Below are 25,398 nucleotides of genomic sequence, written 5' to 3'. Positions count from 1 at the left end.
TGTTACAGTTTTGGAACAAATTCATATCAAATTTACAAGGGTCAAAGACTGTTTATTGTAATTACGGAAATAATTAACAAAAAGACAAATCTTTCTGCTCTAATTCATTTTTATTAAACAGGTCCACAAAAAACTATTTCCTTGGCGAGGGATTTTTCCATCAAACAAAAAAAAAAAAGGAACGTCATGAGAAAGAGGAGCCCAGAAGTAGCTGCTTTAAATCGCAGTTTTACAGTGTGAAGGCCAGTTTGATCTCAGCTCCTTATTGACGTGGTAGTAAAGCCAAGCCACAATAGGGAAAACTGTGATGGCAACAGCTGTGGAGACTCGCAGCATCCCAACAGGGGCTCTGGTAGAGAAGGACAGTGGAAAAAAACAAGAAGTTTTAATCTATTAAAAGCTTAATGTAAACTTGTGTTGAACAGTAAATTACCTTCCAGAGTGACGACATAATATGAGCCAAACAGCTGTCAACAAAAGACCAGAAAATTCTCTATGGAGACAGAATTTGGAAAGCAAAAGATTATTATTCATTGATATTATTCCATCATTGCTCATTCCTTTCTGCCCTCTTCCTGGCCTAGTCTCTAAGGAAATATTTATCTTTTTTACCTATTCTTATAAGCAAAGTTTTAATAAAGAGGCTAATGGAATAGTGATTTTAGTTAGATCTACACTCTATAAAAACAAGATATTTCTTTTTTTTCCCCCCCACACTTATTTTTCAGGCTTGTACAAATATTCCAAAAAATGTTGAAAGGAGGGAACATATAGTTCAATTAGTCATTGGATTACGTTGCTTTGCTAAAATGTTTATACAATGTTTACATTTTTCTGATTTTTTAACATTATAGCAGTGTTTTTCGTTGGGAATTATATAATAAACCAAAAACCAAGAAGATAACTGTGTAATGGACAAAGGTTTTTACAATAAAAATCTTAACCACTTTTCTCTACAATTACAGCTGAAAGTATTTTGGGTATGTCTTCACCAGCTTTCCACATGAGAAGACTAAAATTATCTCTTTCCAAAATAAGTCAAGCTCAGTCAGACTGGATAGACAGCGACTGTGAAGATTCATTTTCACGTCTTGCCACAGATGTTCGATTAAATTTAGGTGTAGGCCATTCTCAGACATGAATATGCTTTGATCTAAAGCATTCCATTGTAGCTCTGGCTGTTTGTTTGGGGTTTCTGTCAACGCTGAGAGGTAAACCTCTGCCCCAGCTAAAGGTCTTTTGTACCATCTTACAGGTTTTCTTCCATCTTCCCATTAACACTGTCCAGCTTCCCTGTCCCTGCTGAAAAAAAAGCATTCAAACACAATGATGCTGCCACTACAATGTTTCATGGTAGGAATGCACTCCAAATCATCACTGACTGTGGAAAATTCACACTGGACCTGAAGTAGCTTGTATTATGTGACTCTCCGTTCTTTCAGACTCCGGGACCTTTGTAAATGACCTTTGTAAATTATTTTAATCTAAAAAGAGGACTTTGGAGCAAAAGTGAGCAACTGTCCAGTCCTTTCTCCCTAAGATCTGTACAGACTCGGCAAGATCCAAGAAATTTGTCAGTTTACTCAAGGTGGTAAGAACAAAGGTTGTTCTACCATTTCATACTAAATGGGAATCACATGAACATCTCCCACATCAAGTTTCTGATCAGTAACAAAATAGTTGTCAGCTATGACCTGTGAAATGTGTGGAGAACACGCTGCCAGGACTCCCAAACCAGAGACACAAACCTTGATCTCAAGTAAGACACTTCTGATGGGGTCTTTGGTTCGTGGGTAGCTTAACTCAAGGAATGTGGCTGTTGTTGACCATGTCCTGGATGCATCTTTGAGGTGGCTCATGAAGCTCTGAGTCCAGCTGCAGTCCACACCTTGTGAATCTCCTAAACTTTTAAATGGGCTTTGCTTCACAATCCTCCCAAGGCTGCAGTGATCCATGTTACTCTAACACCCTTTTCTACCACACTTTTTCCTTCCACTTTACTTTCTATTAATATGCTTGGATACATGTACTCTGAACAGCCAGCTTCTTTAGGAAGGACTATTAGTGGCTCAACCTCCTTGTGGTGGATGTCATTGACAGGACAACGTTTAAGTAGGCAGTTCTCCTCATGATGGTGTAGGCCATAACATAAAATTTGTGCAATAAAAATCATTTTTAATCAGTCTTATGTAATATTCTAATTTTTTGACAAACTGAATTTTGGGTTTTTAATGAGATGTAAGTCATTACCATCAAAATTAACATAAACTATTGAAATACATTACTCTGTGTATAATAAATCTATATAATATGCAAGTTTAATGTTTTGAATTGAATTTATGACATAAAGAAACCTATTACTGATATTTAAATTTATTGAAACGCATCAGTAAATACACTGCTGAAAAAAATAGAGGGAACACTTAAACAACACAATATAACTCCAAGTAAATCAAACTTGTGTGAAATCAAACTGTCCACTTAGGAAGCAACACTGATTGACAATTAATTTCACAGCTGTTGTACAAATAGAAAAGACAACAGGGGGAAATCTTTGGTGATTATCAGGACACTTAATAAAGGAGTAGTTCTGCAGGTGGGGACCACAGACCATTTATCAGTACCGATGCTTTCTGGCTGATGTTTTGGTCACTTTTGAATGTTGGTGGTGCTTTCACACTCATGGTAGCATGAGACGGACTCTACAACCCACACAAGTGGCTCAGGTAGTGCAGCTCATCCAGGATGACACATCAATGTGAGCTGTGGCAAGAAGGTTTGCTGTGTCTGTTAGCGTAGTGTCCAGAACCTGGAGGCGCTACCAGGAGACAGGCCAGTACACCAGGAGACGTGGAGGAGGCCGTAGGAGGACAACAACCCAGCAGCAGGACCGCTACCTCCACCTTTGTGCAAGGAGGAACAGGAGGAGCACTGCCAGAGTCCTGCAGAATGACCTCCAGCAGGCCACAAATGTGCATGTGTCTGCACAAACGGTTAGAAACTGACTCCATGAGGATGGTATGAGGGCCCGACGTCCACAAATGTTCACAGCCCAACACCGTGCAGGACGCTTGGCATTTGCCAGAGAACACCAGGATTGGCAAATTCGCCACTGGCGCCCTGTGCTCTTCACAGATGAAAGCAGGTTCACACTGAGCACATGTGACAGACATGACAGAGTCTGGAGACACCATGGAGAAAGATCTGCTGCCTGGAACATCCTTCAGCATGACCAGTTTGGCAGTGGGTCAGTAATGGTGTGGGGTGGCATTTCTTTGGAGGGCTGCATGGCTCTCCACGTGCTCACCAGAGGTAGCCTGACTGCCATTAGGTACCGAGATGAGATCCTCAGACCCCTTGTGAGACCATATGCTGGTGCGGTTGGCCCTGGGTTCCTCCTAATGCAGGACAATGCTAGACCTCATGTGGCTGGAGTGTGTCAGCAGTTCCTGCAAGATGAAGACATTGAAGCTATGGACTGGCCCGTTCCCCAGACCTGAATCCGATTGAGCACATCTGGGACATCATGTCTCGCTCCATCCACCAACGTCATGTTGGACCACAGACTGTCCAGGAGTTGGTGGATGCTTTAGTCCAGGTCTGGGAGGAGATCCCTCAGGAGACCATCCTCCGTCTCATCAGGAGCATGTCCAGGCGTTGTAGGGAGGTCATAGAGGTACGTGGAGGTCACACACAATACTGAGTCTCATTTTGACTTGTTTTAAGGACATTACATCAAAGTTGGATCAGCCTGTAGTGTGTTTTTCCACTTTAATTTTGTGTGTGACTCCAAATCCAGGCCTCCATTGGTTAATAAATTTGATTTCCATTGATAATTTTTGTGTGATTTTGTTGTCAGCACATTTAACTTTGTACAGAACAAAGTATTCAATGAGAATATTTCATTCAAATCTAGGCTGTGTTATTTGAGTGTTCCCTTTATTTTTTTCAGCAGTGTAATAAAAATAAAAATGACACTAGCTTCATTCACTGCTCTGTGACTTTAATATATCAACTGCAGAGGGTCAAGCTTGTCCTGAACATTAGTATGCATTATTATGGAAGGTGTCAAAGCCTTTCCAAATGTTTTAAAACCCTTAGACTTTATAGGTTCATCACTCAAAACCCCAATCATGGGTAAGACTGCCGACCTGACTGCTGTCCAGAAGGCCACTATTGACACCCTCAAGCAAGAGGGTAAGACACAGAAAGACATTTCTGAACGAATAGGCTGTTCCCAGAGTGCTGTATCAAGGCACCTCAGTGGGAAGTCTGTGGGAAGGAAAAAGTGCGGCAGAAAACGCTGCACAACGAGAAGAGGTGACCAGACCCTGAGGAAGATTGTGGAGAAGGGCCGATTCCAGACCTTGGTGGACCTGCGGAAGCAGTGGACTGAGTCTGGAGTAGAAACATCCAGAGCCACCGTGCACAGGCGTGTGCAGGAAATGGGCTACAGGTGCCGCATTCCCCAGGTCAAGCCACTTTTGAACCAGAAACAGCGGCAGAAGCGCCTGACCTGGGCTACAGAGAAGCAGCACTGGACTGTTGCTCAGTGGTCCAAAGTACTTTTTTTCGGATGAAAGCAAATTCTGCATGTCATTCAGAAATCAAGGTGCCAGAGTCTGGAGGAAGACTGGGGAGAAGGAAATGCCAAAATGCCAGAAGTCCAGTGTCAAGTACCCACAGTCAGTGATGGTCTGGGGTACCGTGTCAGCTGCTGGTGTTGGTCCACTGTGTTTTATCAAGGGCAGGGTCAATGCAGCTAGCTATCAGGAGATTTTGGAGCACTTCATGCTTCCATCTGCTGAAAAGCTTTATGGAGATGAAGATTTCATTTTTCAGCACGACCTGGCACCTGCTCACAGTGCCAAAACCACTGGTAAATGGTTTACTGACCATGGTATCACTGTGCTCAATTGGCCTGCCAACTCTCCTGACCTGAACCCCATAGAGAATCTGTGGGATATTGTGAAGAGAACGTTGAGAGACTCAAGACCCAACACTCTGGATGAGCTAAAGGCCGCTATCGAAGCATCCTGGGCCTCCATAAGACCTCAGCAGTGCCACAGGCTGATTACCTCCATGCCACGCCGCATTGAAGCAGTCATTGGCACAGCTTTATTTCTTTGTTATCCAGTTAGCATGAGATGGCAGCATACCGGCCCTCCTCCTGCTGAAAGATCTGCGTGACTCGCTCTGTGTAAAGTTTGAATCCTAATATGAAGATAGCTGCGCTGGAGATCATTAGGTGGAGATCAGCAACTCGCCTCCAGGGCAAAGTTTCTGGAATTAAAAACCAAAAAGCAACCAGCTGTAATGTCACCATATCAGCCACTAGGTGGTGCTATTAGAACTAGTAAAATGTGCTGGAACGGTACAGAGTTCAATAATTTGTCCTCAAGAGTGAAAACCAAGAAAGAGGGTGTAAATCCAATGCAGTCTGCAAATGCTCATCCAGCCCTTTCTGCCTACCTGTCACATGCGGTCCGAAGCCAAGAAATGCACAAAGGACAGCAGGGACTCCATAACCCACCTGAAACAGAAACACGTCAAGCACAACCTGCACACCCAGAAGGGGAAAAGCTGCAAAGCCCCTAAACCTACCATCCATAAACCTGCATCTGGGTCATTGATCTGCAAAATGAGATCAGAACAACTGATATTATTACCATTAAAAGAGCCCAGTCACAGTAAACACTAATTCTTCAAGGACTAACCTGCACATATGAAGCCAGAACAAAGAACACAGACATTACAACGTTACTTATTCGCCAAACAACAGAAAGCCATGACTTTGAGTTTTTCTCCTCACAAACTTCCCCCATTGTTGTTTGGAACGGTGCTCTTTCCCCTCCCCGCCCGGGCCTACGGGACGTACAGACGTCAGTAAGCCGACGCACGTACCGCCGCTGCACTGATGAAGAGGGTTCGCTCGATATCAACGTCTTCAGCTGAAAGAACACATTGTGTTTGTACAAAATATGTAACAATGGTCGATATTTTTCTAGTCTAATAGCAAAAAATGGATGATTTTGATATTAATCGCAAATGTCTTTCCACGAGTGATGTGTTATTGAACAAATCTCACTGTGCTCTTCCAAAGACGTTGCGGAAACACGGGGGAATGCCATCCGGCATTTGTTGTCAGAATATAATTCAGTCACAAAACTGCGCTAAGCAACATAAAAAGGATAAAATTATTTATCATATTTAGTAATGTGTTTATGTATTACATTTATTTTCGTATTGCTGTCAAATCAAATCAAACCTTGTTTGTGTAGCATGTTTAAAACAATTTTCCACTGACCAATATAATCAGTACTAATGTAAATGCAATCAAGATACAGTAAAATATCAGTACGATTACATAAATAGGGCCAGTCATGTACAGCCGCAGTTATAAACAAGGTAAGTCAAATAGCTTCATGATAAAATAAAGGAGCTTAAAACAAGACATACATAAAAAGAAAAACAGATACATGTCCGTCATTTTCTATGCGTCTGCCATAGTGGGTCGCGGGGGAGCTGGTGCCTATCTCCAGCAGTCTATGGGCGGGAGGCGGGGTACGCCCTGGACAGGTCGCTAGTCCATCGCAGGGCAACACACAAACAACCACGCACACACTCATTCACACACCCTAGGGCAATTTAGAGAGACCAATTAACCTAACAGGCATGTCTTTGAAATGTGGGAGGAAGCCAGAGTACCCGGTGAGAACCCACGCATGCATAGTGAGAACATGCAAACTCCATGCAGAAAGATCCCCGGCCAGGAGTCAAACCCAGGACCTTCAACAGTGCTACCAACTGCGCCATCGTGCAGCCCACAGATACATTTAACAGTTAAAAATATTACATAAAAAGCAAAAAAATAAAATAAAATGCAATTTGAATTTAAAATAACCAATTAAATAATCTTTGGTGTTTGATGGAAAGCTACAGTAAACAGTAATGTTTTTAGTCTTGATATAATTAACCAACAGTTTCTGCACATTCCAGCTTTACTAAGACTTGGTTCTAGAGCTGAAGACCGTACATGTAAAGTTAATTTTGCCTCCTCTTTTTTAAGTTCTGGCCCTTGGGACACTGTGTGAGCAGGTCTCTGGTAATCTGAGGGATCTGGGTTTACCTGGTCTGCAGCTCTGAAATGTTTTCAGACCCATGACTGTTCAGTGCCCTATAATGGATCGACAAGATTTAAAATTCTGTCTTTTGATAAACAGGGAGTTATTTAAGGACTGATGTGTTATGATCTTATTTTGTTGTGTTGGTCAGGACTCTGGCATTTTAGATGAGCTGCAGTTGTCTGATTTATTTTTGTTGCAGTAAATGGTAAAGACAATACAATAATTCATTTGCAATGTTATTAGCGCTTCTGGAGGATCATCTAAACCTCTGAAACAAAAGCATGCACCAGTTTGTCTGTGTACTCATCTGACCGGAAACCCCTATTTTGGCCAATATTTTTTTAGATAGCAGTAGGCTGATTTAGAGTGCACTTTATGTTACTGTTAAAAATTAGGCTTCTGGCACACTCTTTGGTCTTTAGTCTGATTGAATATTTCTGAGTGCTGATTTCTAAACTGTCCTTTATGGGGCCAAAAACAATCACATCTGTATTTTCAGTATTAAGCTGAAGCAAGTTTTTTTTTCCATTCAGTCATTAGTATTATGGATGTACACTGACTCTGTGATTGTAAGGGACTTTGATCTTATGATGACAGAAATATAAGGTTTGTGTCAGCATACACAGGGAACAAAAACTACGGGGAGCGTATATTGAATAAAAGTGGCCCGAGAATGGAGCCCTGAGGAATCTCACATGTGATTTTTTTGCACAATGCAGCACTGGTATACAGCATTATCAACGCACAGTTGAACAGCCAGAACATGTTTGATATGATGCAAAGAAAGTGTTGTGCATCTTGGCTGAGCCTTTTCTTCAACACAGCAGATCGAAACAATGTGTGCATTATGCCAGATGATGATCTGGAATAAACAATCCACCTTTTCCAATTTTGAACCAGAGCCTCAGGCTGAGAGGAGCTGTATATTATAAGAGATCTTGTTGAAAAAGGACCATGTTTAACTGCATGCCTTGCCCGGAATAGCAGTCGTTCAGATATGAGAGAGGGACATTGTTTTATTTTGTTCTCCACTGAAATAGAAATTATAACCTACCGCACTTTGTGACAACGTCAAGTTATTGTGCCCTGTTTTAGCAAACAGGATTTGAGGAAAGGGGCCAACGAAAATTAACACAGTTTGATTAAATTAAGGGAGCAGAATTAGCAAGTTAAACACGTCAATAACGTACAGTAGTGTTTTTTTTTTTTGTTTTTTTTTTGTGGGTTTACATAAGCGTGATGAATAAATGGCCTTGTATTTTATGTTGAAAGAGCTGCTACAAAACATCCGGTCCCTCCCCGGCTAACAGCTGCTATCTTGCTGCGGTTTGTGGGTGTTGAAATGTCAGCTGATTGTTAGCCCGTCTAGCTAGCTTAGCTTAGCTGGCTGTTTGTTTTTGTCCCTAGATAAGGCGCTTCTAACGCAGCCCCCAGGGTTAACGCATATTTAGTCATTTCAAGGACTTATACTCGTTTACATTCGTCGCCTGTTTTTGTTTCGCGGGGCTAAGCCGCCGTTAGTGGTGCTGAAATTTCCACAGCAGCGAGGAGGAAAAGGGAGTGAAGTTGCTGTCCGAGTCTCTCTGCATTGCAGCCCCCGGCGCTGCTGATGGAGTTCAAACACACAACAATGGCGACTGCTAGTTCAAACAACTCAACAACACCCAGCAGCCACAGCAGCAGCAGCAGCAACAACGCAGGATCGGCTGCGCACCACTTCCAGCAGCCGCAGCAGTCCCAGTCCCAGTCCCAGCACACTACAACCATGAGCAGCATGCAGGGTGAGTCAGGGAGCTCTCATTCGGTTGCTGTGAAGGTTAATGTTAGCACGGCTAACCCAGGGAGGCTACTCCTTAGGCTGCCAAATATTCCCAGAGGAATGATCGAGCTGTCACATTTTACACAACGAGTCAGCGGCTTCTTGATTACACAAGCTAACCTAATGGGAACAATGGTTTCCTGATGTTCTGGGGAATTTACTGAGTGACTTTGCAGTTAATTGTTTAGGTTTGATGCAGTCGCTTGATTTTAGCCAGTACAAAATAGCATTTTATATTAACTAAAGCATTAATCTTGTATTTATTGGATTGGGCTGTATAGGATCAGAACAATCTGTGATGATCTTCACTAGAATGGTCTTTTATTTTACTCTGGATGTACAACATTTTATTCACACGTGAATAAATTAAAATCTATGAAATATAATTAAATTGCAGTGTGTGGATCTTGAAATTTAATTGGACTGGTTGGAACTGGATTGACCTAGAATACGTTGAATTGGACTTTTATATGGCCTGAATTAGGCTGAATTATACTGAATTAAGCTCAGTTGAATAGGATTTAGTAGAATTGAAGTGGATTTAATCTTATTGGCCTCTGACTTAAATCTGTGTAGAATTGATTGAAATCATTACTGGATTAGTGTGTGCTGTATTGACATTGAATCAAACTGTGTGTGTCTGGACTTTGAATGTAAGAAAGAGAGCAGAATTTGGCCGTTTAATCCAACATAGTCAGCTTAAAATCAAAGTCCAAACACACACGGTCCAATTCACCCAGGTTCATTCTAATTCATTTGATTTGCACTTTATATAAAACATTTTAGTTTTAATCTGCGGAACTGTGTTCAAGCTGTTAAGTATTCAAGTTTAATGATTCTTTATTAAAATTAGACTGAAGTATTTAATCCAATTCAAATGGAATTGGAAAGAGTTGAATTAAAACCAAACTATGCTAAACTATATTGGAATAATACCAGATTGAAGTGCATGGTTGATATTTGGGGCAAGTTTCCCTGCATGGACTGTATGCAGTTGAACCTCCATGTTAATCTGTGTTCATCTGAACTGGATTCAAACTAAAATAAATGGGAATCCATGTTAATAGGCTTTTGTTTATAAATGACAACATTAAACTGATTTAAATGATTAAATAATGGAGGTTGACCATAATGAATTGGAATAAACCTAATTGAAATTGGTTAAAGAGATTTTTTGCCTAAGTCAGGTGGTCATATTCAGTTAAAACTGGATAATATAGAAACATCTACCTGGCTTTGATTTAAACCTAATTTTGTTGAATTGAATGACATGAATTGGACTTGTATTATCCCTAATGAATAGGACTAGATGCTCATAGCTTTTAATTTACTTGATTGATCTGAAAGGCCTGATTTTGGACTTTGACCTAAATCTGACTTTTAAATGAAATTGTTGCTAAATGAATTTATTGGACTGTATGTAATTCAAATTTGATGTAAACTGGGCTGTGGTGGAACGTCTCTTATTGGAGTCTGGTTGAAATCCCTGTAGAATTGGAGCAGACTTGTAATTCAGTTAGACTGTGTGAAACTGGATTTATAATGCGTAAATATAAATTGGACCGTGTTGAATTGAACCTAAGTACCAGATTGAAGTGGACTTCAAGCCTTACTGAGTTTGACTTAACGAATTAGAATGAGTGTGATTGAATTGGACTGTAAATAATTGAACTTGGAATAATTAGAAAGTTAAAATTTGTTGAATTGAATCACTTTAAAATAGAAATGGATTTAAAAGTCTGTTATTGGAGGTTTAGGTTTAAGTCAGTGGGGTCCAAAGTAACTCCTCCAGGGCCGGTATCCTGCATGTCTTAGTTCGGTCCCTGGTTCAACACACCTGAATCAAATGATGGTTCATTACATTGAATAATATTGAATCAAGTCACCACTGGATTGAAGTGGACTTTAATGAATTGGAACTAGATTAATTGAAATGGACTGTATGTAAGTTTCCTTTTATTTAAATCTGACTTTGTTCAATTTACTAGGATTTTATCTTGCTTGAAGTTAACTCTGTTGAACTGGAAATGACTGCAGTTTTTTGGACTCTGGGTAATTGGATATAAATTGAACCGATTCACTTTGTCTGTGTTCCCTGATGTTACTTTGTAAAGAATTTGTTCTACATTGATCAACTGATTCAAACTGAAACTTTTCAATTCAATCCAGTTTTATTTATATAGCGTCAATTCACAACACGTTTTCTCAAGGCTCTTCACAACAGTCAGGTTCATACATTCCAATTAATCGTAACCATTGAACAGTTCAGTCAGATTCAGTTATTTATTCAAATTGGATAAAAAGTTTTTCTATCTAAGGAAACCCAGCAGATTGCATCCAGTCAGTGACTTGCAGCATTGCCTCCTCCTGGATGAGCATGTAGAGACAGTGGACAGTCACTGGCGTTGACTTTGCAGCAATCCCTCATACTGAGCATGCATGTAGCGACAGTGGAGAGGAAAAACTCCCTTTTAACAGGAAGAAACCTCCAGCAGAACCAGGCTCAGTGTGAGCGGCCATCTGCCGCGACCGACTGGAGGTTTTTCATTTATAAAACCACTTAATTGAGTTATTTTTAGTTTACTTATGTTGTTCCATTTTAAAACAAAAGTTATCCTAATTATAAATAATGTCCCATTTCTGTCCAGCTGCCTACGGCTTGTTTTAATCTTATTGAATCCACTTCAGTGCATTTATAAACAAACAACAGAATCCAGTAAGACTGAATGGTTTGTATGTTGGTGTTGAGCAGGTCAAGGTTATCCCAACATTGTCTTAAACACCTAAACACAATAAAGTTGTGCTTCACACAGCTTGGAGCTTGAAGTTTGGTGAGTTTTGGATGTTTCCCAACAGATTTAAAGAGCTAGCTTTGCCTTGAGCCGCTGCTCTAGGAGGTAGAAGTAAAACCTGAAGATGTTCAATGTTCAGCTCCCTTTGCTGCACTGCTGCTGTATTTCTATGCAAACACTGTCTCTCATCTTAACTTTCAGAGTCCAACACCTGCTGGAGATGTCAGAGTGAAACAGGTAGCTCCACACTTCTGTCACTTATTGGTTTAAAAGTAAAGAAATAAAAATGTTTTTTTTTTTAAATCTGCTTTTTGAAGAATTACTGCAGCTAAGTTATGTAAGAGCATTAATAAAACCTCTATAGGCTGTGATTTATTTAGCTTAACATTCTAAATGATTTGACAATACGACCTGATGTAGTCTTAATTTATATTCCTCTGACTGTATTTCATTTTTTTTTACCTTAATGCTGCTTAATTATTGCTTCCTAACTCCTGATGTGATGCTGTCTGACGGTGAGCTGTCCGGAGAAAATAAAACGCTTCTTATGCCCTTTTCCCTGTCAAGCCATCTGAAAATGGTTCTTCATTCCATCTTTTTGACCCTTATTTTTACCAGCCGCTCATGTTTACCATCTTATTTACCTTCGTTTTGTTGTGGTCAAGTGTTTGTAGCAGTCTCATAGGTGCATGCTAATCCATTTCTTTTCATAAAATGCATTCTGTCTGCAAAACGATCCTCCAGAAGCGCTAATAACACTGCAAAGCAAGGTAGATTTCTGTAAATCAATTTTTAACATTTAGCTGTGGAACTAAAGAGACACATTTAAAGCAACAGACTCTGATGTCTAACTGACAAAGCAGTCTCCTGAGGATTATAAAAAATAAAAGCTTTCTTTTCACCTCTAGGGTTTCAGATAAACCTGTCTGGAGCTCACCCAAGTAAGCCAAACCTCTTTTGCTTCAGCACCAACAGCACTCATCTCTTTCTTTCCGCCTGACACTTTGGTATGGAGGGGATCTGTCCTGCTGTTCTCCACTAATCCAAGCCTGATTGGTCTGAGTAGGCTTGTGCCAGAAGCAGATATGCTCTGCAGATTTTAATTGACTATAAGCGAATAGTTGCAAGCATGCACAGAAACTAAAGGCCACCCTTCTAACTCTGTGGTTTTCAGCGTGCAACTAACAAGCAAAAGAAGAGTTTGTTTGACGTGTTTCGTTTCTGTTTTTATTTTTGGTGTGGGTGCACTTCAACTATCCACTTGTGTGTAGTGAAAACACACTGAAGTTGTCATTTTAAGCCCTGTTTGGCCTATTCCTGCACACATTCCTGTGGTGTTTTGGGTGGTCCAAACATTTGAAGCGAGGTGAAATCAGCGCAGTTGGTCTTGCATGTTTCCATCACAATACGTTGTATTTTTTTTTAGCTTTTTAAGTTTGTTTACCTTTCCATTTTATGTTTGCATTCAGGTTAAAGTCCAGCATGCTTTGCTGTATTTTTGTTACAACATCAAAGAGCTGAGGTGTAAATGAAGCGCTAAGAAGTTGCAAGCTGACAGATTTTATGCATTGTTTAGCTAAAATGACTGCAGTCTAAACCAGATATACTGGAGTAAATACCTTTTAATGACGCTTACTGTTGTATTGAGTTTAATTCTAAATATCAAATCTGCCTTGAAAAATAGGAGGAATCAGAAACCAGAACAGTCCTGCAGCAGATGCTGTTTTTGAAATGTTCACTTATTTATTTATTCACTGCCATTGGTGCTTCATGGTGAATGTATTTACAGATTTCTTACATTTTTTACCTCTTTGAGACACATAAATGTCTCAGACCATCACACCAGCCGCAGATAACCAGAGTAATTATAAGAAACAGTTTTTAAATCAGAATTTCATTTACTAAGGTAAAAAAGCTGCCCAAACCAGCCTGGACCCATTGGAAAAAATAATTGGTCCCCAACTCTAATAACTGCTTGTGCCACCCTTGAACCTAGCAGCTGTCCTCAAATGTTTGTTATAACTGCGGATGAATCTTTTACGTCAATGTGGAGGAATCTGTCCTACTGTTCTTTGCAGACTTGCTTTAATTTAGCCACATTGGAGGGAGATTGAGCTGGAACAGCCTCTTTAGAGTCACACCACAGGATGTCGATTAGGAGTCCGAACTTTAGAGAGGTCTCTTTTTTTTTCTTTTTTTTTTTTTTAAGTAGCCCAAGACCTTCACACTGCCAGCAACATGTTTGTTGGTATGACGTTATTATTATTATTATTAGGTTTTTTTTAATGATCGCTTGTTTTATGCCAGTTGTAAAATGACCCACACTTTCCAGAAAGTTCCACTTTTGTCTTGTCAGTCCATGGAATATTTTCCCAGAAATATTTTTTGGAAAATATGAGGCCTTTGTGTTGTTTTAGGTCAGCAGTGGTTTTGACCTTGGAGCTCTGCTATAGAGGCCATTGTTGCCCAGTCTCTTTCTTATTGGTGAATCATGAACACTGACCTTAACTGAAGCAATTGAGGCCTGCAGAGCTTTAGATGCATTTCGAAAGCTTTGTAACCCAGACTGATAGATGTCAAAGACTTTGGTTCTCTTCTTTTCTTAAATGTCTTTAGCTTGGGGCATGATGTGTTGCTGTTTGAGTTCTTTGGCCTACTTCATTTATTCAGATGGGTTCTGTTTAAGTGATTTTTTTTTTTTTTTTATTCTACTGATGTGGGTGTGGCTATCTAAGTTAAACTAAAACGACGCAGTTATAAGTAATTTATGATTCAACAGAAATCAAGTCAAGTTTATTTATATAGCACTTTTCAGCAACAAGGCACTCAAAGCGCTTTACATAAGGAAAAACATTACAATGATACAGAAAATCAAACACAGAAAAACAAATCAAATAATATTAATAATCCTTGGGAGTTTACTGCTAAGAGCTGGTTCTAATCCAATCTTTCTAATAGAGGTAATTAGATCATTAAGTCCTCTGTGGTGAGGAATTCATCCTGTGCTTGAAGAAGGTCCAAACATTCAAATACTAATAATGTTTGGCTTTCACTGGTATGAAAGAGTTGTAATACAATCCTTCTAAGAAATCAAAAAATCTATGGTCATTGGTGTAAAAGAAGAGCATTTATATTTTCATATAGGGTAGGGCTGGTTTGGATTGGATGGTTTCCTCTAGTAAATTAAATCATAATGTAAAAACTGGATTCTGTACTTACTCAGGTTATCTTAGTCTGATATATAAAAAATATTTGATCTAAACCATTTAAATGTGCCAAGAAGCCAAATACTTAAAAAATCTGAAACTGGGCTGATACTTTCTAACAGCACTGTAAGGGTACCCTGGTCTTTACTTATTCTGAGTACTACTTGAGTGTAGCAGTACTTAATTATTCCTATTCACGTCTCAGAATTTTATTGTGCTTTGTCCAGTGATATAAGCATAACGTGCAGATGTAACTACAAGACTTGTAAGACCTAGAAGGAATGAATATTATTTTCTATGCATTGCTAGTCTTAAAACCCACACAATAACCTCTGCACATTAGCACGCAAATACTTTAATCTTATGATATTGGCTAAAACTACGATTAGCTTTTACTTACTTAAGCTTTGCCACTAACATTGTAATGATAATATTAGTAATAGTGTTGTCATGCATTTATTAAAGTAGGTGTTAGTGTTAGCAGTTTAAAATGAACAGACCCATGCTAACACAACCATAAACATTAAATATTTGATGTTAGTTAAATCAAAAACATGCTAACGCTAATGTTAGCAAGCTAATGCTAAAGCTAGCATCAGATTAAGGGCCCTGCCCGTTGATGGAGAAGAGGTAAACCGCATTTAGATATGTTGCCACAATGTAGGAGGTTTTGCTAACAAGCAGGTCAATTCCTTTAATAAGCTCCTTTTAAAATTCTTTTAAAGATCGAAGAACATCCCTAATTACATCTTAATCACAACAAATAGGGAACATCTCCTATTTAACATCTAAAAACAAAATACAAAATCCATCTCTAATGAATATTTCATGGCAAACAAACTAGCTAACTTAAATACTAAATAATTCTTAACTAACATGAAATAAAATATTTTAATTTAGGGGTAAATTAAGTTTTAAATTTATTTTAGAGAAACAGTTCATCCAAATTCAAGTCCCAGTGCAGGTTTGTGTCGATTCCCAGATGCAATTCAAAACGTGGTGGCTGCCCACATGCATCTTCTCTACATGGCACCAAAGACAATTTAATGTCTACTGTTTTATGTTTGTGGTGCAGCCATAAGTGTTAGCACGCTAATGCTAACCCTAACGTTTGCATTAGTAGAAACGTGCTACCGTTTGCTAACTGTAGCAGCTGATATTTGTGCACCATTGTATTAAATTGCAACTTCTGCGCACTGCTTGGCCTCTTTCTAGTAGAATTATTGCAGGACATTGAAACACCAATGCAAACACGGTTAACTCGCGATGTGTTTCATCCTTCAGTCAATAAGTGAACAATTCAAACATGGCTTAGAACAGCTTTTTCGCCCAGTTACTAGAGTCCCTTTTTTTTTTTTACTTCATATTTCTTATCTCAAATTTTTTTTGTTTTAGATATTCAGTTTTTCTGTTAGGAATATTTAAGTAGCAATCCTGGGAGTTTTGAGTTTCCTGTTTAAATAAATAAAACATTAAAAGTTAAGACAAGGGGCACTGATTCTTGTACTGCACACAGAGATGATAGAATTTAGTCCAATCTTAGTGGATTTTATACATGTTATTACTGTCTTTAGTTGTTTTTTTGGATTATGTAGTTTTTGCAATTCTTACGCCCCTTCCCTATAAAAATGATTAAATCCATTAAATTCTAGTAATTTTTCATGTACTCATCTTTTCAATCCCTCTGTTGTCTCATTTTATGGTTTATTGTTTTTGCACATTTAACATTCCTACTTTTTTACTTTGAATGACTGTTTTTCTTTTGCTCTGCTTTTCATGTTTGCTCCATTAATTAAATTAATTAAAAAGTAATTAATGTTTCTCCTGCTGCTCAGGTAAACGCAAAGCTCTGAAACTGAACTTCGCCAACCCCTCAACCAAACCCTCCACTAGATTCTCCTTAAACACGGCTGGACCTCCATTTCAGAACCCCCACATGTGAGTGAGCCCCCCACCTTATTGTGGGAATAAGAGTCAGCCTTTTGTCCGGTTTCTGTTTAATGCTTAATGGATTTTTTTGTTTTATCAGAGAGAGGCTGAGAACTCACAGTATTGAGTCGTCGGGGAAGCTGAAGATCTCCCCAGAGCAGCACTGGGACTTCACAGCCGAAGATCTCAAGGATCTGGGTGAAATAGGCCGTGGGGCGTATGGCTCTGTCAACAAGATGGTGCACAAACCGAGCAACATGATCATGGCAGTTAAGGTGACCTGTCTTTATTCAGGGTGAACGCCTCTCATTGAATCTGAAAAAAATTAAATAAAAAAGTAATTTTTTCTTCCAGAGGATCCGGTCAACAGTTGATGAGAAGGAGCAGAAGCAGCTGCTGATGGACTTGGACGTGGTGATGAGAAGTAGTGATTGTCCTTACATTGTCCAGTTTTACGGCGCTCTGTTCAGAGAGGTGAAGCAAATTGTTCCAGAAACACTTAAAGTTAAACAAGATTTAAAATGTGGGTTAGTTCTTCTCCAAATGACCCGATTTGTTGGATTTTTTTCAGGGTGATTGCTGGATTTGTATGGAACTCATGGCTACCTCGTTAGACAAATTTTACAAGTTTGTATATGGCTCGTTAGACGACGTGATTCCAGAAGAGATATTAGGAAAAATAACTTTAGCTGTAAGTTATTGGGGGTTTTTTAAACACATTTTCTCTCAGATTTTATCCATCAACATCTTTTAACATCTGTTTTTGGTGTGCAGACTGTGAAGGCACTTAACCACTTGAAAGAAAACTTGAAAATAATACACCGAGGTAAGCAGACTTCAGCTGCTGTGAGTTTAGGTGTTTGCACTTTTTCACCATCCGTTGTTCTGCTCTCTCCACTCAGACATCAAGCCGTCCAACATCCTCCTGGACAGGAACGGCAACATAAAGCTCTGTGACTTCGGCATCAGCGGCCAGCTGGTGGACTCCATCGCCAAAACCAGAGATGCAGGCTGCAGGCCGTACATGGCGGTCAGTAACTAAGCAGGCGTTTAGCTGTAAAGCTTCTTAAAATAGGTTTCTTTTTATTTTTCTGTTTTTCTGTCATGGATATTGTCTACAAAAAATGCAAGCGCTGATTTTATTGTTAACATGATATATAGCAGCATATAAATGTTTTATAACTTGCATTCGGTGGTTTGCAAACATTGGTTTTGTCTTTTCTTCCTGTCATTTCTTTAAAGACAAGCAGGTTGTTTTTAAGTGTTTCTTCAATTTGTTCTTTTTGTTGATGTTTTAATGTATGGTTGAAAACGTAACCACCGCTGCATTCTTATCTAAGGTTTGGCAGCATTTTCAACACTTGTATGAGCAGTTTTCCTAAAACTGGACTTAAAATGTCACTGAAATCACCATAAAGGACAGATTGTTGGGGCAATTTTTTATCGATATTTCTGAATTTGACGTACTAATCTAATTTTATTTTAAAGAAAAACAATTTCAAATACTTCTGAAATATTTTATGCAGCTCGTTCTTCGTGTTGTTGTTTTTGGGGGGGGGGGTTGTAAAAAACCTGCATGAACAGAAGCATTATTCTCACATTAAAACATTTCTCAGCTGTTCGCTCAACCTTTAGTTTTTTGCTGGCTACAGTAGAGCTGAAATAAATATCAGGTTCTGCTTCTAACCAAAGCTTGTTTGGGCTTGGTCGGGCACTTGAAGGAATCTTGCTATGATCTTGAAATTGTTGGTCAGATTTGACACAATTTGGACCATGAAAGCAATAAATAAATCTAAAATTACATTGATGAAAACTGTATTTCCTGCAAACAGTTGATATGAAAGCTTTGACGGATCCAAGCAGTGACCTTATTGTGGCGGCATCACCTGAGGTTATTTTTTGTCTGAGTTACGTCAGTTGTTGGGTCTCTCGCAGCAGTTTCCATTCTAAATTTAGTTCTGGAGTACCACTACCCAGCGGTCCAACAGCTCCGCTCCACTCTCTCCTTTCCCGTTGGAACAGCGGCGCTCCATTCGCTCAATCCAAGTTGCTCTGGAGCATCCCGAGGCCAGTGACCTCAGGCTGCAGGAATCTAAGCACCAGTTTCTTGTTTCCAGCTGGCAACACCAGGTGTGTTGATCCCAGTGCTGCGGGTTACAACAGGCCTAATGATGTTTAGCGGCTGAGTTATTGTTTAAAAATGTGTGGACCAACTCAAACTACAGTGAGCTGTGGATAATTTACTTTCCATGATTCTGCCCTCATGAGCTCAGCCTGTGATACCTCCCACTTACAGACAGTTGTTGATCTGTTTTTACTCCAAAGGCTCGTTGGGTAAAAAGAGGTTGCTACACAACTACCTGTAATAAAGACTGAATACATTTACTTCCATGATCTAAGACACTAGTTCTCTCATATACCATCCAGGTCCAAATCATGGGTACTGAAAGCAATATTTTAGATGGAAAAAGCAATTAAACAGATTTTTTTATGTATGAAAAGTCCAAATATTTTTAATCATATCCAATAAAATATAGTGTAGCCAGCAGTTCTCAGATATGAACTTTGATCCACTTTAGCTGTCTTTTCTCCAGGTAACCCCACATGGCCTCTGAGGGCTGGTGGTTTAGTCGGTTTAGTCAAAGCAAATTCCTAACTATGCAGACAGCATTCCAAGGTCTTGAAAACAACAGCTGGGCATGACCTTGTCAGTTGTTACGCTTTTAAATGTTTTGTCGTCTTATACGAGTAATCTATTAAGCAAGACATGACCGAATGTTTGAGATCATCATTTTCTCACCCAGCTCATTAAATGTGCCCATTACCCAGTCCAATCAACGTGTCATCCAATCAGGAGTGGAGGGATCACCTAGTGCAATCAATGTGCCATCCAATCAGGAGTGGAGGGATCACCCACTTCAATCAACGTGCCATCCAATCAGGAGTGGAGGGATCACCCACTCCAATCAACGTGCCATCCAATCAGGAGTGGATGGATCACCCAGTGCAATCAATGTGCCATCCAATCAGGAGTGGAGGGATCACCCACTTCAATCAACGTGCCATCCAATCAGGAGTGGAGGGATCACCCACTCCAATCAACGTGCCATCCAATCAGGAGTGGATGGATCACCACGTGCAATCAATGTGCCATCCAATCAGGAGTGGAGGGATCACCCAGTGCAATCAATGTGCCATCCAATCAGGAGTGGAGGGATCACCCAGTGCAATCAATGTGCCATCCAATCAGGAGTGGAGGGATCACCCACTCCAATCAACGTGCCATCCAATCAGGAGTGGAGGGATCACCCACTCCAATCAACGTGCCATCCAATCAGGAGTGGAGGGATCACCCAGTGCAATCAATGTGCCATCCAATCAGGAGTGGAGGGATCACCCAGGCCAATCAATGTGTCATCCAATCAGGAGTGGAGGGATCACCCAGTGCAATCAACGTGCCATCCAATCAGGAGTGGAGGGATCACCCAGTGCAATCAATGTGCCATCCAATCAGGAGTGGAGGGATCACCCAGTCAAGGTTCTGTGGTGTATAGTGAACCACATTGTTGAATTTTCACAACATTAGGTGCACTCGTATTTTTGACTTAACAAATATAGGTGTACCCATTCAGGATGTTCAGAAAAATACACATTTTAAAATGTTTTATTTTTTGTGGAATCATAAAAAAATCACTAAAATATCTACCATCTATCCACTTAAACCACTTGACAAAATGCTTAAGGTTGTATTCGGCAAACATGAAGATTAAACAAGGAAAATCCTGATCATTTTGGTGCATGACTTTAAAAGCAGCTGCACCAAGTGGATTGATTTAATTTTTATCCAGCTCCTGTTTCCTGGGGTAAAAAACTTTTAGATGAGGGCAGCAAATATTTAGAACCTGCTTCAACTGAGTAATAGTCTGACATAGTGGATTAAATCAGTAAATCTGAAATATATTCTGATGGAAATTCTAAAACATAGACAGTGCTTTGCTCAATAAAATACAAATGATCTTTGTATTAAAACAGTTTTTTACCTGCTTCCTCTGCAGTGATTTTTAGCGATCAAGCATTGCTGCAGATGTGATGCGCTCCTTTGCAGCAGTGACATCAGCATCTATTTCAGGCCTGTAAATGGGCCAGTGAGATGCATCCTGCGCTCTGCACTGCAGCCCTCTGTCACACTTTACTCTGAGTTGGTGTTGGAGTGAAGAGGAAAGAGGACAGAGCAGAAGCTGCATGTGTCTAAGCCTGAGATGATGGCATCCTGTGTGCTACAGATTAAAACAGTAGCTCATTCATGCTGCATCCTGTTGCAGAACTGTTCAACTCTCTCCTACATATTGTCTGCTTCTCAAAATCAGGGGATAATGACTAAAAACATTCAGTTGAGACCACCGGAATGTATAAGTGTGTAATTTCCCGGTGTGCATTGTATTTTCTTTAGTTTTTAAACTTCAAGTTCAAATTCTGTCTTTTTTTTTTCTCCAGCCGGAGAGAATTGACCCCAGCGCTTCCAGGCAGGGATACGATGTCCGCTCAGATGTTTGGAGTTTGGGAATCACATTGGTGAGCTCATCCTGCTTTGGTCTTCCACATCTCTGCAGAAAATTACTTGAAACCAGGGAGGGAGTGGAAAATGATATTTCCACCTTAGTAAAAACAGTGTTGCTGTGTTGCTAATTAAGCGTGTGTCCTTGAAATGCTTAATTAGCTTACAGCAGAGTGAAGTTTGGTCTTCAGAGTATTCCAGGCTGTGTAAACATGCAATCATGCATCCTTCAGAACAAACAGCAGCTTGTTGCAGAAAGCAAACAAAATTTGTTCCTGTAGACAGTAGCATTCATTTCAAAACACTGTTTAGCAGAACGATCAGTAAGAAACTGGTTTGCTATTTGCAACACTTCGGACGTTGAGGTGCAAAAATGAGTAACCCAGTTTTATCGCTCTGTATCCACCCCATGACACTGAAGGATCATCTGTAGCCCTAATTTTTTGGTTTCGGATAGATGTTTTCAGCTAAACACCAGCTGACAGCACCACTGTCAGGACTTCTGGGTTGAAATAAACAGGTTCTCCTATTATCTGTAGAAATGGCTTTAACATCCACATACAGGGGTTGGACAATGAAACTGAAACACCTGGTTTTAGACCACAATAATTTAGTAGTATGATGTAGGGCCTCCTTTTGCGGCCAATACAGCATCAATTCATCTTGGAAATGACATATACAAGTCCTGCACAGTGGTCAGAGGGATTTTAAGCCATTCTTCTTGCAGGATAGTGGCCAGGTCACTATGTGATACTGGTGGAGGAAAACGTTTCCTGACTCGCTCCTCCAAAACACCCCAAAGTGGCTCAATAATATTTAGATCTGGTGACTGTGCAGGCCATGGGAGATGTTCAACTTCACTTTCATGTTCATCAAACCAATCTTTCACCAGTCTTGCTGTGTGTATTGGTGCATTGTCATCCTGATACACGGCACCACCTTCAGGATACAATGTTTGAACCATTGGATGCACATGGTCCTCAAGAATGGTTCGGTAGTCCTTGGCAGTGACGCGCCCATCTAGCACAAGTATTGGGCCAAGGGAATGCCATGATATGGCAGCCCAAACCATCACTGATCCACCCCCATGCTTCACTCTGGGCATGCAACAGTCTGGGTGGTACGCATCTTTGGGGCTTCTCCACACCGTAACTCTCCCAGATGTGGGGAAAACAGTAAAGGTGGACTCATCAGAGAACAATACATGTTTCACATTGTCCACAGCCCAAGATTAGCGCTCCTTGCACCATTGAAACCGACGTTTGGCATTGGCATGAGTGACCAAAGGTTTGGCTATAGCAGCCCGGCCGTGTATATTGACCCTGTGGAGCTCCCGACGGACAGTTCTGGTGGAAACAGGAGAGTTGAGGTGCACATTTAATTCTGCCGTGATTTGGGCAGCCGTGGTTTTATGTTTTTTGGATACAATCCGGGTTAGCACCCGAACATCCCTTTCAGACAGCTTCCTCTTGCGTCCACAGTTAATCCTGTTGGATGTGGTTCGTCCTTCTTGGTGGTATGCTGACATTACCCTGGATACCGTGGCTCTTGATACATCACAAAGACTTGCTGTCTTGGTTACAGATGCGCCAGCAAGACGTGCACCAACAATTTGTCCTCTTTTGAACTCTGGTATATCACCCATAATGTTGTGAGCATTTCAATATTTTGAGCAAAACTGTGCTCTTACCTTGATAATTGAACCTTCACACTCTGCTCTTACTGGTGCAATGTACAATCAATGAAGACTGGCTACCAGGCTGGTCCAATTTAGCCATGAAACCTCCCACACTAAAATGACAGGTGTTTCAGTTTCATTCTCCAACCCCTGTAAGTCATGGCAACAAAATTGGTCTGAGATGTTGTTTTCTTGACGCAACAAGAGAAAACCCATCATGAAGAAATAAGTTTATCCATCCATCATCCACCCATCCAATTATCAAATTTTTCATCCATCTGAACATCCATTTGTTTGTCTAACCACCTCTTTGTCTCCATTCATTCATCCGTCTGTCTATAAATGGTTACCGTGCTGCTGGTGCATGTGGAAACTGGTAATGAGAGCATGTGACATGCTGAATGTACAAGTCTTCCTGCATTATAATCCTGAAACGTGTTTGGATTGGATGTTATTGTTATCTTGGAGCAAAGTTTTATTTGTAAGAGGCATTGTTCTCAGTGCACTCATCCACAGTACTTTCCAGAGGACTCTGTTGTACCTGTGTGCTGCAGCTTCTTGGCTGTTTCATGTAGAGAAACTTCATTAAATTAACGAGGATGTGACAGTCTAGAAAACAAGCTCTTCATTCTGCCGGGTTTTTATCCCTTAGGTTTATTTTCTCTGCTTTCTTCATCATTTTTTTGGGTGTGTATATTTCAGTACGAGCTGGCCACAGGACGGTTTCCCTACCCGAAGTGGAACAGTGTGTTCGACCAGCTGACTCAGGTGGTGAGAGGAGACCCACCGCAGCTCAGCAACTCAGACGAGAGGCGCTTCTCCCCCAAATTCATCTCCTTTGTTAACGTGTGGTGAGAAATCTTCAATGCATTAACAAACATGTGCCTTGTTTAGATTTTTATTCATGTTTTGGTGTAGTCTTCTGCCCCGTCGTGGACAAATACGCAAACTACCCTCTCAAACGTGATGCTTTACGTTGTCATTTTCAGCCTGACAAAGGATGAATCCAAGAGGCCAAAGTACAGAGAGCTTCTGGTAAGTTTAGGTTTAGTCAAAGAGAAAATATAATATACATCAGTAGAATTTCTTTCTCATGCCCCCCTTTATTTTATTTTTACACACCAGAGAGACCCATTCATTCAGATGTACGAGGAGCGCTCAGTCGACGTTGCCGGATACGTCTGCAGGATCATGGATCAGATGCCGGCCTCTCCCAGCTCCCCCACATACATGGAATGAAAGCAAGACAAAAACTAAACCACATCAACCTATCTCCACCGATCTGTTAAAAACAAACCCATCAACGATGAAATCTTTGTGTCAAATTGTTTGGTCCCCTATTGCAGTGTTAAAAGAGAAAAAAAAAAACGCACCATTTATGGATCAGTCTGTATATATTTCCGCACTTCTGTTTCTCTCTTGTTCACAAATGCACAGACACACACATATATATTGGGAGCTGGATCCATCAGCCGTTACACATCTCCAGGACTGCTAACAGGGAGTTACCAGTCACTGAAAAATAATGTGGGAAATGTATTTATGGAACCAAAATGATGTAGAGTTTTTGATTTGGACACTTTAAAACCAACTGGAATCATCCTGTCTGTTAACTGTTCCGCCTCTTTAATGTCCGTGAATAAGAGCAATGTGTTTGGTAATAAACCCGTTGTCAGACATGCAGTATGCTGATGAATGAATAAAGACAAAGGAGAAAGAAGACGATGAGTTCTGTCTTCTTTTAGGTCATTGTTTTGAAAATCAATATTCATACATTCATAATTAATACATTTTATGTTATTATGGATTCACTGATATTATTGATGTTATGGCCGATAACCAATATTTACAGATATTATATAAATTTCCTAACCCTTTCGACACTTAAAACACCCCCAGTCCTGCATTACACAACCAACAGATACCACAGATATCCCCCTCCAGAAACACAAACGGCAACAAGATGTAAATAAACACTGGTTGTTAATATCGGCCCAGTTTTACTAATGGGACCGATACTGATATGTTAACAGTTAAACATCGGCTGATACCGATGTTAATGCAGATATATCGTGCATCCCTGGGTTTGATCTTTGAGCTGGAAAACACAGATAATCACCAGATGTTGGAGGCTGCTTATGATGGTCCGTGTTGATGCCCACCTTCTGCCAATAATGGAGAAACTCTGCACTGGTGGCAATGTGATTCTGTAGCCCACTTCAAACATTTTGTCACTTTACAACCAGAGGTGTGCATAAATATAAAGTAGAAAGAAAACAATGCATGTTTTTC

The 25,398-nt window shown here is 40.2% G+C and overlaps 2 protein-coding genes across 4 annotated transcripts; one reads left to right on the top strand and one right to left on the bottom strand.

The window, feature by feature from the left end:
* Window positions 1-91: 91 nt before the first annotated feature.
* Window positions 92-6,062, bottom strand: tmem220 (transmembrane protein 220). Its single transcript, XM_047356537.1, has 6 exons — window positions 5,718-6,062; window positions 5,605-5,634; window positions 5,473-5,533; window positions 5,160-5,283; window positions 434-493; window positions 92-349 (listed from the first exon to the last, which is right to left on the bottom strand). The coding sequence occupies exons 1-6, from the start codon at window positions 5,823-5,825 to the stop codon at window positions 217-219; spliced, it is 516 nt and encodes a 171-aa protein (XP_047212493.1). The 5' UTR covers window positions 5,826-6,062; the 3' UTR covers window positions 92-216.
* A 2,350-nt stretch (window positions 6,063-8,412) lies between these two features.
* Window positions 8,413-24,826, top strand: LOC124862979 (dual specificity mitogen-activated protein kinase kinase 4-like). Of its 3 annotated transcripts, XM_047357199.1 has the most exons (13): window positions 8,413-8,908; window positions 11,940-11,975; window positions 12,647-12,679; window positions 16,780-16,882; window positions 16,974-17,148; window positions 17,228-17,347; window positions 17,445-17,564; window positions 17,648-17,699; window positions 17,776-17,903; window positions 21,368-21,445; window positions 23,809-23,957; window positions 24,096-24,141; window positions 24,232-24,826. In XM_047357199.1, the coding sequence occupies exons 1-13, from the start codon at window positions 8,737-8,739 to the stop codon at window positions 24,343-24,345; spliced, it is 1,326 nt and encodes a 441-aa protein (XP_047213155.1). In that variant the 5' UTR covers window positions 8,413-8,736; the 3' UTR covers window positions 24,346-24,826. The 3 variants fall into 3 exon arrangements, with proteins under 3 accessions (XP_047213155.1, XP_047213157.1, XP_047213156.1); XM_047357201.1 differs by lacking the exon at window positions 12,647-12,679 and having other exon boundaries at window positions 16,792-16,882; XM_047357200.1 differs by lacking the exon at window positions 12,647-12,679.
* The last annotated feature ends 572 nt before the right edge of the window (window positions 24,827-25,398 follow it).

This window comes from Girardinichthys multiradiatus, chromosome X, assembly GCF_021462225.1.
Source record: "Girardinichthys multiradiatus isolate DD_20200921_A chromosome X, DD_fGirMul_XY1, whole genome shotgun sequence".
NCBI lineage: Eukaryota > Metazoa > Chordata > Actinopteri > Cyprinodontiformes > Goodeidae > Girardinichthys > Girardinichthys multiradiatus.
The sequence above is the reverse complement of the archived record's forward strand: the minus strand, read 5'-3'. Positions and strand labels throughout refer to the sequence as shown.

Excerpts from the sequence above, each read along its gene's own strand:
- tmem220 (XM_047356537.1), bottom strand. The coding sequence starts at position 5,825 with ATGGGGGAAGTTTGTGAGGAGAAAAACTCAAAGTCATGGCTTTCTGTT. Across the intron at positions 5,534-5,604 it reads CAGATGCAGGTTTATGGATG|GTGGGTTATGGAGTCCCTGC; the intron begins GTAGGTTTAGGG and ends TTTCTGTTTCAG. Across the intron at positions 350-433 it reads TTATGTCGTCACTCTGGAAG|AGCCCCTGTTGGGATGCTGC; the intron begins GTAATTTACTGT and ends CTTCTCTACCAG.
- LOC124862979 (XM_047357199.1), top strand. The coding sequence starts at position 8,737 with ATGGAGTTCAAACACACAACAATGGCGACTGCTAGTTCAAACAACTCA. Across the intron at positions 17,904-21,367 it reads GCTGCAGGCCGTACATGGCG|CCGGAGAGAATTGACCCCAG; the intron begins GTCAGTAACTAA and ends TTTTTTCTCCAG. Across the intron at positions 21,446-23,808 it reads GGAGTTTGGGAATCACATTG|TACGAGCTGGCCACAGGACG; the intron begins GTGAGCTCATCC and ends TGTATATTTCAG.